This window comes from Lemur catta, chromosome 2 (genome assembly GCF_020740605.2).
Source record: "Lemur catta isolate mLemCat1 chromosome 2, mLemCat1.pri, whole genome shotgun sequence".
NCBI classification, from domain to species: Eukaryota; Metazoa; Chordata; class Mammalia; order Primates; family Lemuridae; genus Lemur; species Lemur catta.
Genome location: NC_059129.1, coordinates 142,825,095 through 142,844,095, shown reverse-complemented (window position 1 = coordinate 142,844,095; position 19,001 = coordinate 142,825,095). Strand labels below are relative to the sequence as shown.

The following is a 19,001-nucleotide window of genomic DNA, read 5'->3' as shown; positions in this document are numbered from 1 at the left end:
CCCTGTACATGGCAGGAGCCCTGAAACAGACAGACAGCCATCAAATACAAGGGATACAGACTAATTTGTAAGTAAAAGGATTTGCAGTATTTAGCAAAGACGTGAGAGTACTTTATGGCACTAAAATATAGGTTATTGCAATATGACAGTTTTACCCAAGGAATGGAAAAGAAAGATAAAAATAACCTGTGTATAATGCTTTATAGTTTTACAAAGTGCTTTATCAAATTTGATCTTCACAACAAAATAATTATTCCTTTTATTTCTTGATGAATAAACTCAAGTTTGATGAGCTTAAATGTATGATCCAAAACCCACATTTCAAGCATTCATTCACTACAAAAATATCTATTGGATTAGGTGTGGGTACATGTAGCCACATTTGTAGTGATAATGTTTTCATTTTATGACTGTGACATAGAAAATGGAAGACTATATCTAACAACTCTTGAATTTAGAACAGTTTCCATTTTATTTTTTAAGCAACACTTTTGCTCTTGAAGACTAATAGTCAGATGCTTCCTGGAGTTTGGCTGAAGGGTCTAGTGAGGGACATCAGGGTTCCCTGGACACAGGAATGAGCTGGGCACAGAGGGTCTGAGTAGCTCATTCCTCCACACCATGAGGGTTCTCTGAGCTCCTTCCTTCCCAGAACTCACCCAGAGATGCCAGGGAGATTAACTTTTTCAAACCCTTCAGTTGCAAAAATCTTTACTGGAAAGCAGCATTATACAGAAGACCATAATATGTTTAAAAAAACAAAACAAAACCAAAAGTAGAACTACTTGGTTGACGAAGAGGAGGAAGTAGAGGCAGAATTCTGCCTTGCATATAGTAGGTGCTTCAGTGCTGAGTGAGAGATTGTCTGTATCTCTGCCCCACCTTCTTGGCTAAGTGTATTAACTTGCCTCGTGTCCCGTTAGTCCAAGGTTCCACTCTTTGTGACATGAAGCTGGCTGGTCTGAGGGCTCTCATACTCTAAGTCCAAGAGAATCCCTCAGGAGCTAAAAATGCCCCACCCCGACAGGGCCAGTGAAAGTGGTCATTTCATACACTGAAGATAAATTAGCTAAGAACATATGATCACAACCACATGGCACATGCTTGGTTTATTTCCGGGGCTGATGTTTAGTGGAAAAAAGGGAGATTCATTAAGACTTGTGGTATGATACAGCTGATGCTTCTGGAAGGCCAGTGGGAGTTGAAACATAGCAGAATTTCTTTCCCAAAATAGTTGAATATGCAGTCAGTACCCACTATGGTTTCCCTCTTATCTTATTTCACATGATTCATCCCAGAGCCATACAAACATAGCTTTCCCCCTAAAACTCTACCTATTCGAGAGGCAATTTCAAATCACACTGCAAAAAAAGAAATGTATTATTTTTCTCATGCCATGACTGGGAAAACTAATACTCCACAAAATGTGTCTTGGAAAGGAAGCCAGAGGCTAAACTGACATCAGAAACGATGAACATTTGGTCTTTCAAATGTAGAAATACAAAGTGAACGGTGCCAGACGTTTTACCTGAACTACAAGCCCCCAGATGTAATCCCAACATTAAAAGCTGTAAAACAAACAACACCACAAATACATAAAACAATGTTGAAATTACAATGAGACAAGAAACTTTTCGGGAGCGATTGTTTTCTCGGCACTCTTGCTGCCTGCCTTTGCCCTCCTCCTGTCCCTATAAAGACATCACAGAAAGTGGCTTTTATGCGTTGTTGAGTTGTCTTACCCATCTTCAACAACTCCTCTCTATACAAGACTCACAAACAAGCAGCACAGGTTACAATCATTTTTCTGTATCTGTTCAGACTTACAGTCTACAAAATATATACCATTTTAGGTCTTCATTACTCCAAGATGGGTGTAGCTGAGCTGACTCATGCTCTGAACAGTCTCCACTTTGGCCTCTCTCCCCTCAGCAAGCACAGTCCGGCTAGAGCAGCTGGGCCCCAATCACTGGAACATTGTGCCAGGAAAAGCCAATTTCTTTACTATTTACCCAGCACGCGGCAGGTGCCAGGCCATGTCCTGAATGCTTTGCTAAAATCAACTTGATCCTTAAGACAAACCTATGAGGTAAGTACTACTAATATCCTATGTTCACAGAAAATGGAGATGCAAACAGGTTAAGCAACTTGTTCACACATCTCACGGCTGTTGAGAGCTGCTGCCGGCATTTGAACCCAGGAGTCTGGCTGCAGAGCTGAGTCTGCGGTGGTCCCCTCTGCAGCCCTCCCAGTCGAATGGCGACACTGAGCATCGGACAGCCCTGGGGTCGCGTACAATAGGATCGTTGCAGTCCTGCTGTGGACTCTTTCCTGCTCACAGCCTGAAGGAGCCCCTTTAGGGCTTTCATTAAGCTGGCCCCACCGTTCCAAGGGAAGGACACGTGCCCGGAGTTTTATTCTCTCACAAGCTGCCCTGAGCCTGGCTGAGCTGTCTTAGAGGGCAACCTAGAGAACAAACTGGACTGCCTGAACCTTTCCAAGGGAAGGAAAGAATAGGAGTAGGTCACGGAAAATATCCTAAAGCTTTATCTGTTCTTAGAGTTTTTCTGAGTCTCTTTGCGAGGGTCGCGGTCTCACGTGTTGGGGAAGGAAAGGAGAGGCGAAAGGGAATGGAGATGCAGGCTCTGCCCTTGCATGAAACGCCCTTCGAAGCATTAAATCACTAAGAGAACGCGACCCTTGAAGGCAGATTTCACAGGGAACTTCTGTTACCTTATTAAGTCAAACAAGTTAGAAACCAGATGTCTCCTAAAAAATGGAACATATTTGTTTGCAAACAAACATAGTAAGTGACAAGATGTATAGAAAATAAATGTGACACCCTCCGAATTTTTAAAACTAGTTCTTTACTAAGTTAGCAAATGAAATAGGTGAGGTAGAGTCAGTCTAAGATGAATAACAATGTTTCTTTAAAGGACTCAGAAATGGGGTTCTATAAATAAAATACAGTTGGCCATGAAGTAACTTTGTTTTTAAAGAAGTTTTTTTTGTTTGTTTAAAGAGTAATCGTTCACACAAATTGGTAATGTTCTATCACCACACCATGAAGAACAACAGGTCCTCGCGTCTCTCAAACCTTTCCTTCCACATGCCCTGGGTGAGGAAACTGCAATCAGCAGTTCAGAGGACAAGGCGCTCCACTGCCACTGTCACTCGGGAAGCGGATTTATGTAAAGATAAAACAGATCCGAAGCAGATGATACACTGCTATTCACGTACCCTTTCATCCAAGAACCTAAAACCGCTCTCCAGACGTCACCCCTAATGGGTAGGTAGGTGGCAAGTATTATTTTCCTCTCCATTGTACGGTGTATAAATACCTTGGCAGTCAGCACCCCCTGAGTAAATAATTACTGTTTTCACCTCTGTTTTTCCCTAATGCACCGAGACTATATATAATGCCACATAATGAGTTACTGACAGAGTCAATAGCAGTCTTGAGGTTTTCTATGTCCCAGTTAAGACGGAATGCTTAAGCCAAACTTCATCTCTCTTAAGGGCTGAGTGCTCTTAAAGCTCATCCTAATTGTAAGATCATACATGTCATGTCCATGATCCTGTTTTCCTCTACCCAATAATTTTAAAGTTCAGTTATCTAATTTATGACTCTATGTAGTGACCTTGCCTAGCTTTTTCACTAGAAACTTTCTTTTGCAGCCTCATGACTTCCACTCCTTTCTGACTTCTTGGGAGCCCTCACTACCAGCCCTCCAAGGTGGGGTAGGGAACTTTCCTTCCGGACTTGCCCCGGGCTGGAGTCTGGTGGCACCAGTCTCTGGGTGGCCCCTGCCCCTGAGCAGTGAGCTGAAGCCACAGCACCGGGGCCATCTCTAACTCCCACACTCACCCCTGGCACTGTTCACAAGTGTGACTGGGAGTCAGATGGCGATGGTTTGGCAGAGACGCTGAAGGATACTTATAGACAGTGCTGGATGAGTGTTCCCTGAATTCATCCTGCTTTTCCACCAGTTCTGACCTCCCTCTTCCCTCCTTTTCATGCTCTCCCTTGACATTCTCACCCAGCTTCTGGGTGAAGCTCTTCCCCAGTGGGTGGCAGGGCGTTGAGATGATGCCGGTCAGGTGGCAGGCACGGAGACCCTGCCCTTTCAACTTCCTTCTGAGCATGCTCACTGGGGGTGTCCCTGAGCACTTCCAGCTCACCCTGTCCAGGACTGAACTCACCACCTGCTTCCCCAGGGTTCTCTGTTTCTGAAAATCGCATCACTATCCTAACACCCAAGATTCAGTCATTTTTGAATCCTCATCTTCTCTGCACGCCCATACATAATGAACTCTTCAGCCTCCTTGATTTTCCAAGATTTCTCTCAAACTTTCTCCTCCTCTCCACTATCTCGGTGCAAACTTTGAGCCTCTAATCTAAATCATAGACATAGAATAGGGCCATGAGCAAACATCTATCATTGTTTTCTTTTAAAAGACCTTTATTAAGCCACAACTAACATTTTTATTTCTTCTGTATCCAGGCTACTGTTCCGGGCCTCTGTTTTAATATATCTGAGGAGTTGCAACCAGGAGTGCCACACATACCTGGAGCTGTCTGGCCTGATGTCTCGTCTCTCCAATATGCAATATTCACACTTCCACCCGGACACCTCAAACCCGTCACGGAGTTTCCCTGTCCTGTAGTAGCCTGTATCTCAGCATGGGAGCATGAGCGGGGATTAAGGTCCTGGAATTAGCCCTTAAGGAAGGCCGCAGATGTCCACAGGCACAGATAGTTTTTCTTCCAACATTGGAGCAGATTGCAGTGTCTTGGGTTTTGCAGCAGCCAGAGCAGTTTGCTTGCTTTAGGGTGTGGAGACACTGAGGGGCCATGACGTAATTAGTAACTTTCTCAGCGGCAGATGAACAGCTGAAACTGACAGAGGAACACAGGATTTTCATTTTTCATCTCATGTTTCTCCAGAGTGTGGACTCAAGGGGCGCATGGAATGTAGAGTGGGTGGAAGGGGCCTGGCCTGCTATCTGCACTGGGGCGAATCTGCGTAAGTTTATAGCAGCTATGTGATGACTTCACTATGAAATTGCACCCTCATCCTGCTTGTATTTATCTTCAACTCAAGTAAGTCAAATCAGTTTGCTTCCTTCAACCCCCGCCCTGGTGTTTTCTCCGTCTTATATAACCTTTCACACAAACTATCCCTCAGGTTACGGGCACAGAGGACATTGTAGACTAATTCCCCTCATTCGTTTTATATGTATCCAGTGCAGTAAACTAAGGAACATTTACCACTTACACAGCATATAAAGCTTAACCTCTGGGCAATTTTAATACCGATGAAAACCGATGAAAGTATTTTTCCAAGGTCCAGGCTAGTCCCCTGATGCCCGAGGTGAAGTGAATCATCCCTCCACTTGGTCCCACATCACAGAACCCACCCCAGTAGCATGAAGTCACAGCCTACATCTCCTTTATTCATGTGTCTCTGGAATCCTGCCCAGGTGGGTATTCACTAAGTATTGATTTCATGAGCCTCACGGTTTCTGTTTATACATAAGGAATCTGGTTGATTTATTAATTATTTCAATGTTGATTATAATCCTAAAATGCCCATGTCACTGGGAAATCACAGACTACTTTTTAAAGAAGTTTACTTTTTATTTCCTGCTTCAAATATAATTTATACATACTTAAGAGATACAATGTAATGTTTTCATGTATGAATACATTGTGAAATGATTACCATAATCAACTAAATAACATATCCATCACCTCACTCTTGATGTTGAGTTTCTTACGGTTCATTCCATTCAGAATTTTTTGTGGTTCTTGAATGTTTATAGTGATGTCTTTCATCAGATTGGGCAGTCCTCAGCCATTATTTTTTTGAATAATCTCTATGCCCCTTTCTCTCTCTTCTCCTTCTTAGAATCCCACAATAGGCATGTTGGTCCACTTTATGGTCTGTTAGGCTATATTTGCTTTTTTTAAATCTTTCTTTTCTCAGATTCTATAATGTATTGTCCCATCTTTAAGTTCATTAATGCTGTTTCTGTGTGCTCAAATCTACCTTTGAATCCCTCCAGTAAATTTTTCATTTTAAGTTTTGTAATTTTTCAGCTCCTAAGCTTCCTTTTTGGTTTCTTTTTAGGTTTTCTCTTTATTGATATTTCCATTTTGTTCATACATTGGTTTCTTGACTTTCTCCACATCTTTATTTAGTTCTCTCAATGTCTTTTAGACAGTTGTTTTGAAGTCTTTGTCTAGCAAGTATGCTATCTGGTTTTTCTCAAGGATAGCTTCTGTTGGTTTATTTTTTCCTTTGAATGGACAATACTTTCCTGTTTCTTTACATGTTTTGTGATTTTCTAGAAAACTGGATATTTGACCTAATAACGTAGTGACTCTGGAAATCAGACAATCTCTCTTCCCTAGGGTTTTTGTTGTTGTTGTTGTTATTGTTGTTTATTTTTCAACTGTTTTAGGGCATGTCTGTGCTGGTGATCAGTGTGAGGTGTAAACTTAAGGTCTTCTCAGGTCTTCTTAAAGCATGTGCCTTTCCTTGGGCATGCACAGTGACTTTCTAAATGCTTCTGTACATGTGGTTGCTTTTAAATGTCCCATATTTTAAATATCTGATTTCCAAAAGGGGAAAAAGAGAAAAATGAAGGGGAAGGAGAAAAAAAGAAAGGGGTGCTGGCTATGTAAACCCCCTGGAAATTTCTTCAGCCAGAGGGGGAGGGGCTTACAACAGTGGAGGGAGGGATGCCACAATGGCTGCCCCCCATGTGTCTTCAGCTCAGAAGCGGCAAACAGCAGTCAGAACACAGAGCCCCAATTTTTGGAGGACAGAGTTCTTTTCCCACTGGGGTGCCCACAAGCTGTGCGCATGCTGTTCCAGGCATAGGTGCATACCTGCCTGCCACTGAGAGGGATAGCTGTCACCTTGTGACCAGCTGAAACAACCAAAATTAACTACAATTTGCCTTCCAAGTCTTTCCCTGAAAGCTGGCATCCTTAGAACAGACTCCAGAAAAAAGTCCTCAGACAGATTCTGCCAGCACAATTGTCAGGTCAGGAGACAGATTCCTGATGCTTCCTGCTCCACCATCTTCCCAGAATCCTCTCCCCCAATTGCTTGCTTTGTAAAATTCCTCAATGAATTTAATACTTTGATACAAATATCACCTAAATAAAGCAAACCAAGTGAAAACCCAGATTATCAGAAAATAAAATTAGGGTGTAAAAATTCCCTTAAAATTCAGAATATGATTCATTTCCTAAATGAGTGCCCTTCAGGCATTTAAATATATGATTCAATTTGTTAAAATTCGATTTACACAATATGTGCCAGGAACATGTTTATTAGATAAACGGAGATACACCCAAGCTTGCAAGCATGTTCCCCAAAGTGACTCGGTTAATATGCTTAGAATAAAAATAGAAAAGAACAAGAGCAATACTTAGCATGAAATCTTCTCACAGATTATTTCACAGAAATGCAGGTATTGCATTAAAGAATACAAAATCACAGGAATGTTCTATAATGATGAAACATTAAGACAACCATCAGTTTTCTGGCACCGAACACAAATGGGTTCCAAAGAGAGGGCGTTAAGGAAAAAACAAAACAGAAAAACCTCCTTGAATGCATTTAATAGGCACTTCAAAACCAGAGCAGAAACGTTCCTATCAGTTCTAAGCTTATGCAGTTATAAAGCTTGAAGGTTGAATATTATTTTGCCCCAGGAACTTCAACTAGCTACGTGGATGTTGTTTGTATAAATGCCTCATTATGTATAAAAGCAGCAGGAACACCCTGTATTTACCTTGCATTTCTGTAAAGGAACTCATTATCAGTAGCATCTACTTCAATGTGCCTCACCCTCCGGTATGGAAAACTCATTGATTTTGCCAGTGTTTATAAGGGGATCATAAAATCCAGAAACTATTGATTCCTGCAGCTCAGGTAGGAGATGGAGCCTGGCAATGGGATTAATTACAGTGGGGGAAGGAGGGAACCCTGGGGTTATCTGCAGTGGAAACCAGGGCTTTCTGTTCTTGGGCAGGTTCCAGAGTAAAAGGCTCTACACGCAATGCATGTTGAGAAGTGATGAGAATGAATTGCTTGACTATAAACAACAACTTGCTCTGAGGTTGAAAAGAAGTAAAACAGATGTGAGAAGAGGGAGAAGAATCCTCATCACAGAGAAGCTCCACCAGGAAGAGGGAGGAGCTGCTTGGATTTGACCTATTCGAGGACATGGGAGCGTTTACCTTTCCCACTTGCTAGCTGAAGAAATACAGACAGCAAGACTGACTTGCCTACGGCCATACAAGCCACCACGACTGAGCAGTCACTGAACCTGCTTCTCCTAAGCAGCTATACCATGGCCCTTTCGAGAGGCTGCATTTCCTTCATTTCCTGTACCTCGGTCAGCTGGTTTCCCACCAACACAGCGTGTCCAAGGGACTGAGCATCGAAGCGCTGCTGCAGTGCCAACCCAGTGGCTGCTTCAATAGATTGATAGAGACAGGTAAACCGAATGTTTTATATCCACCTGCCCCCACTACCCCCAACACACATCCTCAAGTTATTTTGGCTCTCGAAGGAACTCAGACAGCAATGTAACCACTAGGAGTCTCAGGCAAGAGCAAAGCAGCCTGGGGTGTGTTCTCCTGCCTTGCCCGAGGCTTCTTTAGCTACTGTATAGAGGCACTTAGTGCTCGGCCCCACGTGGGGGGAGTGCTCAGTTACTGTTAGACATCACCATCAACATCGATGCTTTGAACTTAAAAGAGTGTGTAATTATATATTAATATTTGTTCTCTTATTTGTTGAAATTCACTGTTCTATATTCGGTGCTTAACACAGTGCTTGACGTATATAAGATGGTATAAATTATGGAATAAACAAATGAATGAATAGCTTTTTCTATGACATGTGCGTTAGAAGAGGAGGATAATTCTACCTGCAGCAGGTGTCAGGGAGCTAACTCTTCCCAGACCGGCTTCACAGTTCCACACATGAGGTGGAACAATGGCCTAGCAGCCTTCAGTAGACATTACTGTGTTTCCTCTGCCCTTTCTTGGTCTGAATCTGTGAAGGCAGATGACTACTCTTTTTTTTTTTTTTCTGGACTTCTTTCCATAAATGAACCTTCACACAACAGCTCTGACCAGTGCCTCATCTCTCCACGCTAGAAATCTCAGTGGTCATGCTTCCTCTTGTGACGTTCCCTTTCTGTGAAATGGATATTCATCATTCATATCACGTACTTGACTTTGTATATTAGGCCCCAATCTCCTTCTCAGTTTCAATGTGGAGGAGGCAGATTCTTCATAAACAGGTTCCACAGAACCACAGAGAAAGTAACCATGCAAATTGTTAACAAACTGAAGAATTTTTTAAAAACTAAAAATCTTTCTTGGGCAGTCAATTGACAAATTTGGCATTTCTTCTTTTAAAAAATATCATTTGTCCCAAGAGCACATGTACTGAGTGTTCAAAGCACTGAAAGGGGGAGGTGCTTAGGAAGCTGGATTTTCTCTTTCACATGAACTAGGACAATGTCAAGAGATTATAAAGAGAGAAATATTTTAAAAGAAAGAAAAGAAAATCACAAACTACTACCACATTCTTGTCCAGCATTCTTTTACCCTGGTGACTATGTGTTCCTAGAATTGCAGGGAGGTTTTCCAATTTGGGATGGAACAACAAATGTGATTTTTGCTGCATGGAGAATAAGGAAGGATTTACTGTAATAGACAAGGTGTGATGCTAATGCCCTGAACTGGCACAGTACAGTAGGGACAGCTGGCTATAGTGGAGCAGAAATAAAGTTGTAAATGAAAAAGTAATAAGATTGGTAAGTGATTGAATTTTGAGGTGCAAGGGAAAAATATTGAAAGATTACTCCACTGGATTCATTTAAAATGTCTGTTTGAGAAACCTCACGTATAATCACAGGTTTTCTTTGACAATATGAAACAATGTCACTGAATCCAGCTAGCTAGGCCATAAAATGATATGTTCAATAAAATGATAATAAACAAAAAGGTAGAAAACAATCAAGATGTCAGCATGTCTACTGAAGTGTTCACACAGTGTTCTGCCAAGGTGATACTTTGCTTTTGGGCCAAAACAGTGATCCAAAGTTTCATTCTGTAGAGACAAGGGACCTATATTTACAAAGTGTGTATAGATGAATTTGGCTTCAAAAGGTATCACATATGCTAAACCTAAAACTTAGACGATTAACAATTGTTAATTTTTATACACACTTTGAGGAAAGTAGTATTCCTATACAACTAGGATATAGCATAATTTGAAGTGCAAAATTATATAAGAAGAAACAACCAAATTTGAAACAATGTGTTAGGATTTTGGAGAAATTTATAGCAAGCAAAAGACACAAAGACAAACGAAGCACATCAAATAAATGTTGCCTTGAAATGTCAACATAAGGATGTAATTAAGATTGAGTCTTAGTACATTTAGAATCCAATAAAGAAAAGGTATACCTTGTTCAAAATCAATAAATAATAAAAAGATCGATGCACAAGAAGAATATACACCAAGAAACCTGTGGAAGCCCATGAAGTAAAGAGAGGCCTGAATAGAAGGAGAACATTTGAGTGAGAACTACCCAAGGCCCAGAGAGCCAAATGAACGCCCAAGTGGGAAAGTTATAGGAAAGCAGATCTTAATTAAATGTAGAAATTTTATCAGTTAAGCTATTTAAAAGCAGTACCAGTTCCCATGGGATGTAGTGATCACCATGTGACTCAGGAGATTCAAGCAGGGGTAGGTGCCCACTTGTTGAGGGGTGCTATACTGGGAGTTCCACCAAAAATGATACATGCAGATAGCCTATTGTTTGTCATGTTCATTACATAGGAAGTGTTTTCATTCATTTACGTTTTGTAGCCTTTATTTTTAATGCATCTTTGCCTTATATTTATAGTTAAAATTGATAGCTCTACTTGATATTCTTTGTGTACATTTTCAACATTTTTCCATTTTTCATCATATTTCTCTTAGATTTTCAATAGAATGAAAGTACCTTTATGGTTTTAGGTTTTAATCTCTCTACCTCCTAAAATGCCTTCTGTGCTTGTAATCATATTCATTGACCTTCTTTTTCCCTTTTCTATTTCTCTGTCTTTGCCTGTTTCTGTCTTTCTCATTCTCTCAAGATAACTGAATATTTAAGCTGAAGAGCCACCATGCCATACTTTAGACAGAATGGCTTTTTTCTTGAAGATGAGCAACTCATCTTCCTCAAACTTAAAAAAGTGAACTAAAGTTTTTTTCTCTCTCCAAATTACAATTAATTCACATCTTTCAATGGGAAAGTCTTGTAAACTCTTCTTTCTAAAATGCATTTCTTGCAATTGTCTTGAATCATCTCAAGTTAAGTCCTGCTGACGCTGAGGACTTCTGTGCAGAAACTAGCACTGTCAGCAAAATTGCTTTTTAAACAAAGGACAAATTACTGCACATGAAGAACTATATGCTTCAGGATAGCTATAGTAAAGCTATTCACATCATCATGTGCATGTGGCACTTTGGGTTGGATTTATTAATTCAGCAAAAGTCTATGCATGTTCTATTAACTAGCTATAAATGAGCTTTAATAAATATATGCAATAAAATCATGATTATTGCATATATTATATATTTATTAAAACTCTTTTATAAACCACAGCCACGTAAAAATTTCACACTATTTCATAAATGCTGGATTTGGTTCTAGTTTTTGTCCAAGACTAATGCCACTAGTGATATTTTAAAAAATAGATCATGGTAAAAAATTTGTATTGAATGATATCTCTTTCATTTAATAACATGCATAAAAGCAACTTAAGAACAAGTTGCAAGTTTAGGAGTGTTATTAGTTGAACATTGCTGGTTTAAACACTGGAAGATGAAATCAATACATTGGAATGACTTGTATAAAACAATGCAGTGAGACACCTCATCAGGTGCAGTTAAAGCACTGAGCATTCATGAAATGGAGAAAACCACACAAGTTATATCACTTTTTATTTCTCTTTCCATTCAAATAATGCTATGAGTGATCTTTTGCCAACTGACTGACAGTGATCACTTTATCTCTCTGCCGTGATTTTCTCATCTGTTAAATTGGATGAAGGATATTTTCTTCCTCATGAGTTTGTGAGGATTAAATGAGATGATTCAAGAAAAGATCTTAACCCAGGATCTGGCATATAGAAAGCACTAAATAAATATTAGCCATTGTTAAGACAGGTAAATAACACAAAAAACTTGGGACAATAAAAAGCTTTTGCACAGCAAAAAAAAAATAATAATAATAATCAAATGAGTAAATATACAACCTACAGAATGGGAGAAAATATCCACAAACTATGTATCCAACAAAAGACTAATATCCAGAATCTACAAGGAACTCAAACAACTCGGTGCATAAAAACCAAACAACCCCATTAAAAATGGGTAAATGACATGAACAGGTATTTTTTCAAAAGATATACAAATGGCCAACAAACATGAAAAAATGTTTAACATCACTAATCATCAGAGAAATTCAAATTAAAACTACAGTGAGATACCATGTCACTCCAATTAGAATGCCCATTGTTAAAAAGCCAGAAAACAATAGATGTTGGCACAGGTGCAGTGAAAAAGGAATGCCTATACACTGCTAGTGGGAATGCAAATTAGTACAACCTCTGTGGAAATCATTATGGAGATTTCTCAAAGAACTAAAAGTAGATCTACCATTCAATCTTGCATCCCACTACTGGATATCTACCCAAAGGAAAAGAAATCATTGTATCAAAAAGATACCTGCGCTTGTATATTTATTGCAGCATAATTCACAATTGCAAAGATACGGAATTAACCTATATGCCCATAAACCAATGAGTGGATAAAGACAATGTGGAATATACACTATGGAGTACCACTCTGCCATAAGAAAGAATGAAATGCCTTTTACAGCAATGTGGGTGGAACTGGAGGCCATTATTCTAAATGAAGTAAGTCTAGAACAGAAAAATAAATGCTGCACGTTCTCACTTATGAATGGGAGCTAAATGGCTATGCAAAAACACACAGATTGGTATAATGGACACTGGAGACCTAAAAGGGGGAAGGGTGGGAGGAGGTGAGAGATGAAAAATTACCTATTGGGTACAATGTACACTATTCAGGTGATGGGTACACTAAAAGCCCACACTTCGCCACTATACAATATATACATGTAACAGAATTAAATGTGTACCCCAAAATCGATGGAAATAAAAAAAGTAATAAGTGAAATAAATTAACTTCCTTAATTTTTAAAAAAAATGAATAAAATAAAAAATAATCCCATTAAAAATTTTAAAAATTAGGAATATATGCCCTAGAAATAATAACTGGAAGAACAATTTTCTGAGATTTATATTGTTGAAAAACATAGTTTAGGTAAGAATCAATCAATTCTAAGAACATATCAATGCTTAAGGGTGGATATTTCTAACTTTCCATAATTGATTTGACTAAAGATCACAGAATCCTGTCACAACACTGCATATTAATTCATGGCCTTGATAACAGAATTCTAAAAAAAGTTTATCTTTCTGGTCTAGAATACCTCAAACAGCTTACTTTCTATAGAATGTGCCATTTTTTCAATGACCCAATATTGAACCAGTTTACCTAAACATGGCTGATTATAGATTAGTTAACCATACTAATGGCCATTTTTTAAACTTTCCAAACATCAAGCATTTTTTTCTGCTTGAGTATTTTTTGAGTCAAACAAATTAAGCCTTTGCAGCTTCAAAAGGAATAGCTAAGTGCTAATAATATTAATTGCATAATTTCAGAGTCAATTTTATATTATCCATGCCAAAGATTTTCAACCAAGAAATTAAACAGTAATTAGAATTTATCTTCCAATTACAATCTGAGAGTGTTAATTCTTTAAATGTGTTAAATTGTATCTCACAGGTTTTTATAATGGAAATTCTCACATTACAAAACAAACTATCATTTTACAGGCATGCTTGGTACATTATGCATTGAGCATGAAAATTATTTATTTAGAGAGACTTATCTATATCAATATTAAAATCATTTATATGCTAAGTGATTATTACTCTGCAAAGGTTTTATTTGAAATGAATTATGCTTTCTTTTTAAAATATGGGAAATTAAGAGAAATTTAATAGTGTAATAGATTTCTAGTAAAAGTAAGTAGAAATTTCTAAGAAAAAGTATGCTGGTTTTGAGCAATACATTCATAGAACTGCATCTCCATTCATGTACTGATAAATGTAGATAAATGCCATATTTTAAATGACTTCACAGATAGTATAAGAGCACTTGTTCTATGAGTTATTATTAAGACTAGGAGAACACTGTTTTCTGTACAAGTGAAAATTGTGCTTAACTCAAAATATCAGTTTGGCAAAGCAAAGGAAGAATAAATGACAAGAGAAATTGTCAATCTATATATCTGTTGTATTTGGGAGAATTGTTGGAGGAACTACGTGATAAGTTAGGATAAAGTAATTGTGAATGAATCCTCATAAAACAGATGGCCTTTTCATAAAGAATTGTGTTTAGAAACAAAAACATTGTGCAAACTAAATTGCCTAAAACAGAAAGGTATAAAATTATATCATATCTTATTAAAATTTGTCCAAATCGATCATGTGGAAGTTATTATTTTAACTTTCCCCACAAGACGCTGAGAGATTTTGGTCTCATTGCACATCCCCACTACCCCTCTGACATACCCGTGAAGTTGAAGCAGCATGAGACCCTCATCAGACATGCTGCTTGATCTTGGACTTCCCAGTCTCCATAATCAAGAGCCAAATAAACTTCCTTGATTTATAAATTCCCCAGTCTCAGGTATTTTGTTATAACAACACAAAATAGACTGAGACGGAAAATTGGTACTGAGAGTGTGGTGTTGCTGTTAGGATATTTAAAAATATGGAAGTGGCTTTGGAACTGGGTAATGCACAGTCTGAAAGAGTTTGGAGGCACAAGCCAGAAAAATCCTGTATTGGTCTAAACAGACAATTAAAGGCAATTTTCGTGAGGGCTCAGAAGAAGATGAGGAGAAGAGAGAAAATTTGGAACTTTAAATTAGAGATTGGTTAAGTGGTTGTGACCAAAATGTTGATAGAAATATGGACAGTAAAGGTCATTCTGATGAGGTCTCAGGTAGAAATAAGGAGTATCCTATTGGGAACGGGAGTAAAAGGTACCATTGTTGTACAGTTGCAAGGACCCTGGCTGCATTGTGTCCATGTCCTAAGGTTTTATGGGAAGTGAAACTTAAGAGTATTGAACTAGGATTTCTGGTAAAAGAAATTTCTAACCAGTAAAGCTGCATGGTTACTGTTAACTGCTTATGCTGACTTATGGAAGCAAAGGAATGAACTAAAGGTGAAATTTATAATTAGAAGTGAAGCAAAGCAGAAAAATTTTAAAAATGCCCAATCTGGCTGCATGGTAGAGAATGAAAGCATTTTCAGCAGAGAAATTCAAGGGTGTGACCTATCAACAGGTTGCTAAAGAGATCAGTACGATCAGAAGAGCCAGTTATTAATCCTCAAGACAATGGGGAAAAAAGGCCCCAAAGGCATTGAGGTTGCTGCTCCCATTACAACCCTAGAGTCCAGAGGGAAGAATGCTCCTGGGGGATGGGCTCAGGGCACTCTCCATGAGCTCACTGCCCAGGGCCACCTTAGGATGCTACTTTCCATTTCCTGGCTACTCCAGTGGTGGCTCCGGCCAGGCTCAAGCAGCTCCAGATACTGCTCTGGCTGCTGCTCTGAAGGGCACAGCTGTAAGCCTTGGCAACATCCACATCCACGTGGTGGTACTAATTTTACAGGTAGGCAGAATGCAAGAATGAGGGAGGTGTGGTGGCTTCCACCTAGATTTCAGAGGATATGTCAGAAAGCCTGGAAGGCCAGGTAGAAACCTGCCCCAGGGCTAGAGCTGCCACAGAGAGTCCCCACCCGAGCAATGCCTAAGTGGCGCTGTGGGAGCCACTATCAAGACCCCAGAACTGTAGAGCCACTGATAGCACTTGGGAAAACTATAGGCACTGGGCTCCAACACATGTGGGCGGCCATGTGGGCTGCACCCAGCAAAGCCATAGGGATGGATGGGGCTGCCTGAGGCCTTGAGGGCCCAACTCCTGCATCAATGTGTCTAGGAGGAGGCGCACGGAGTAAAAGATTATTTTGGAGCATTAAGATTTAATGTCTACACTGCTTGATTTCAGACCTGCTTTTGGGGTCTGTCACTCCTTTCTATTGGCCAGTTTCCATTTGACATTGAAATGTTTACCCAGTATCTGTCCCATCATTGTATCCTGGAAGTAAATAACTTTTTTTTTTTTTTTTTTTCACAGGCCCTCAGATGAGATTTTAGACTTTGGACTGTTGAGTTAGTACAGGAACAGGACTTTTGGGACTATTAGGATGGGATGATTATATTTTGAATGTAAGAAAAACATGAGTTTAGGGGAGGGGGGGCAAGGTGGAATGCTATTGTTTGGATGTGGTTTGTTCCTGCTAAAATGTGTGTTGAAATTTGATTCCCAATGTGGTTTGGGAGGTGGGGCCTGGTGCAAGGTTTTGGGTCATGGGGTGGATCCCTCATGAATAGGTTAATGCTGACTCTGGGGAGTGAGTTCTCACTCTCTCAGAACTGGATTAGTTACTGAGAGTTGATTGTTTCTTCTTGGATTTGGTACCTTTGCAAACACCTGCTGCCTTTTCCACTTTCTGCCATAAGTTAAGGCAGCCTCATCAGATGGGTTGCCCAACCTTGGATTTCTCAGCCTTCAAAATAGTGAGCCAAATAAACTTTTCTTTATAAATTACCCAGTCTCAGGTATTCTGTTATAGCAACACAAAATGGACTAAGGCAACTCTGTACACAGATTTTATCCGTAATTATGAGAAGGAATTCAACTGGGATTAAAAAAAAATCTGAATGTATTCCATATAGTGACATGCCTTCTAGCAAAGAGCGGAGCAACGCTGGAGGGTTAGTTAATACTCTGTTTGATGTTTTTAATTAGGTGAATTTGCCACTAGTTTTCTGTGTTTAGAGTTTTTCTCTAGCTATTATTGATCACTACTCCACAACAGAAATTGATGATCTGCAAACATTTTTGCTTCCTAATGCACAAGAATTTGTGGAGAAGATCAGCAACAGCTACTCTGACCTGCTAGTGTATAATAGTTGTAAAAGCGGATCAATGAAACCTCCACCTGCTTCAGTACAATAAATAAATCCGTTCATCACAATTGCCTCAGATACGCCACTTCTGGCAAGCCAATTTACATTTCCAGAGTGTCTGCCATTCAGGTCTGGAAGCAGTATCCATTTCTTCCGGTGTTGGCTTTGGCTCATTTCTGTCACACGACCTTGGGCAAGTCATTTGATCCAATTCGCGGCTTCTTCACCTGTAAAGTATGGATAACAGTTCCAAAAATAATACTTTTCTGTCCTTTCTGTTGCTGGCCTGTGGGATTGCGGGTGATGTTGATGAGATCACTCGGGAAATGACGGATGCTGTCTGTGACAGGGAGCCACGCAGCCGCACAGCTGTGGATTTTACTGCGTCTGGCGGCGGGGCCCAGGGTGGGTGGCGGCGGGCAGTCAGGGCCCGGAGGGCGCACAGTGGGAGCCGGCGCAGGTGTGGGGCAGTCTTGGGTCTGCAGCGGGGACTGCTGGAAGGGCCCAGGGACCCAGCACAAGCCGAGGGCCTGAGGAAGGAGTCGCAGGGGACATCCAGGCTAGGGGACGCCCCACGTGGGGCACCAACGCGGCAGGGACCCTGGAGAGCCTCAGCCCCACACCTGCGGGTGCTCAGGGGGCAGGAGCAGCCCATGGGACACAGCAGGGGTCAAGCACGGCGGGGGGGGGGGGGGACAGTGACAACACCAGGACGGAGAAGGGAGGCGGGGCCCGCACACTCCCTTCCCATGCCAGCTTCCCGCACCGGCCCAGGCGGGCCCAGGCTAGGCGAGGAGAGAACACTTGCGGCTGAATCAAGTCCAGGGTTTCGGTCAATCTCTAGAATCGCGTGTGTGACTCAAAGCGCCTGTGGAATTTAGGAGAGAGTGGAGCAACCTCCTCACTCTCTCTACTCATCTCTGTTGGGGGTTCCGAGGTCGCCGGGGAAAGGCTCCCCCACAGAATGAAGCCCACCTTTTGTTACCTACCCTCCTTTAAACTGGCCTTTTAATTATGTCACGAATAGTGACTATTCAACATAACAATTACACTTGGTGACATTCTTATTTTCTCTGCAGCGTCCACAAAGAGACCTTTAAAAAGTCATTAGTTGGTGCTCATGAAAGATTTGCATATAAAGGAAATGAGAATGAGCCTTTAATTATCAGCAAATCCAGAACAGGTGATATCTTAGGTGACTGAAAAAGTACAAATTATGAACTGACTGAATATAGAAGCCTCCTTAAATTAAAGCTTTAGAAATCTGTAGCTAGTTGCTTTCTTGCCCAGATTAAGTAAAACTTTCTGTTGCATAAATAGAAAAGAACGCTGTTTTCTCTTGGGCGAAAATCTGCATGCCTGCTCATTTGGGGCCCATCTCGAGCTTTTAAATACATTATAGCACATTATACAGATTTCTCTAGGCATATCTTAAAAGCCTTACTGAGTTGGTGGCAATCTCCCATTCAGAAATGTGCTGTTTCCAGCCAGCAGTAGGGTTGTTTCTGGCCAAGGACTGGGAAGCAGTTGGACTCTGGACAATTTCATCTGTAGATCCTTGTGGGGGTTCCCAGCTTGTTGGGAAACCTCAGAGCGGGAGGGAGGGGTGACAAAGTACACAATTCAAACATGGCTTTGCAAACTGGTTGAGCCAATAGCCAATGGTCCCAACTGTCTCCCGGCATCTGGGCCCTCCCGCCTATCCAGGAGAGACTCAGGAGACAGGACGTCTACACAGCAAGACAGACTGGGAGCACCCAGAAGAAAGAG

General features: G+C 40.6%; 1 protein-coding gene across 2 annotated transcripts in view; it reads right to left on the bottom strand.

The window, feature by feature from the left end:
• The window catches only part of PACRG (parkin coregulated), a 443,717-nt gene that overhangs the window by 164,162 nt on the left and 260,554 nt on the right, over positions 1 to 19,001 (bottom strand). Inside the window, exon 5 of one of the 2 annotated variants that reach the window (XM_045544707.1) lies at positions 17,420 to 17,458. The exons of the other annotated variant lie outside the window; for it this stretch is intronic. Coding sequence (XP_045400663.1) covers positions 17,430 to 17,458 — 29 coding nt within the window. The 3' untranslated portion in view covers positions 17,420 to 17,429. Of the gene's footprint in view, positions 1 to 17,419; positions 17,459 to 19,001 lie in introns of those variants that run through there. 2 annotated transcript variants of the gene reach the window in all.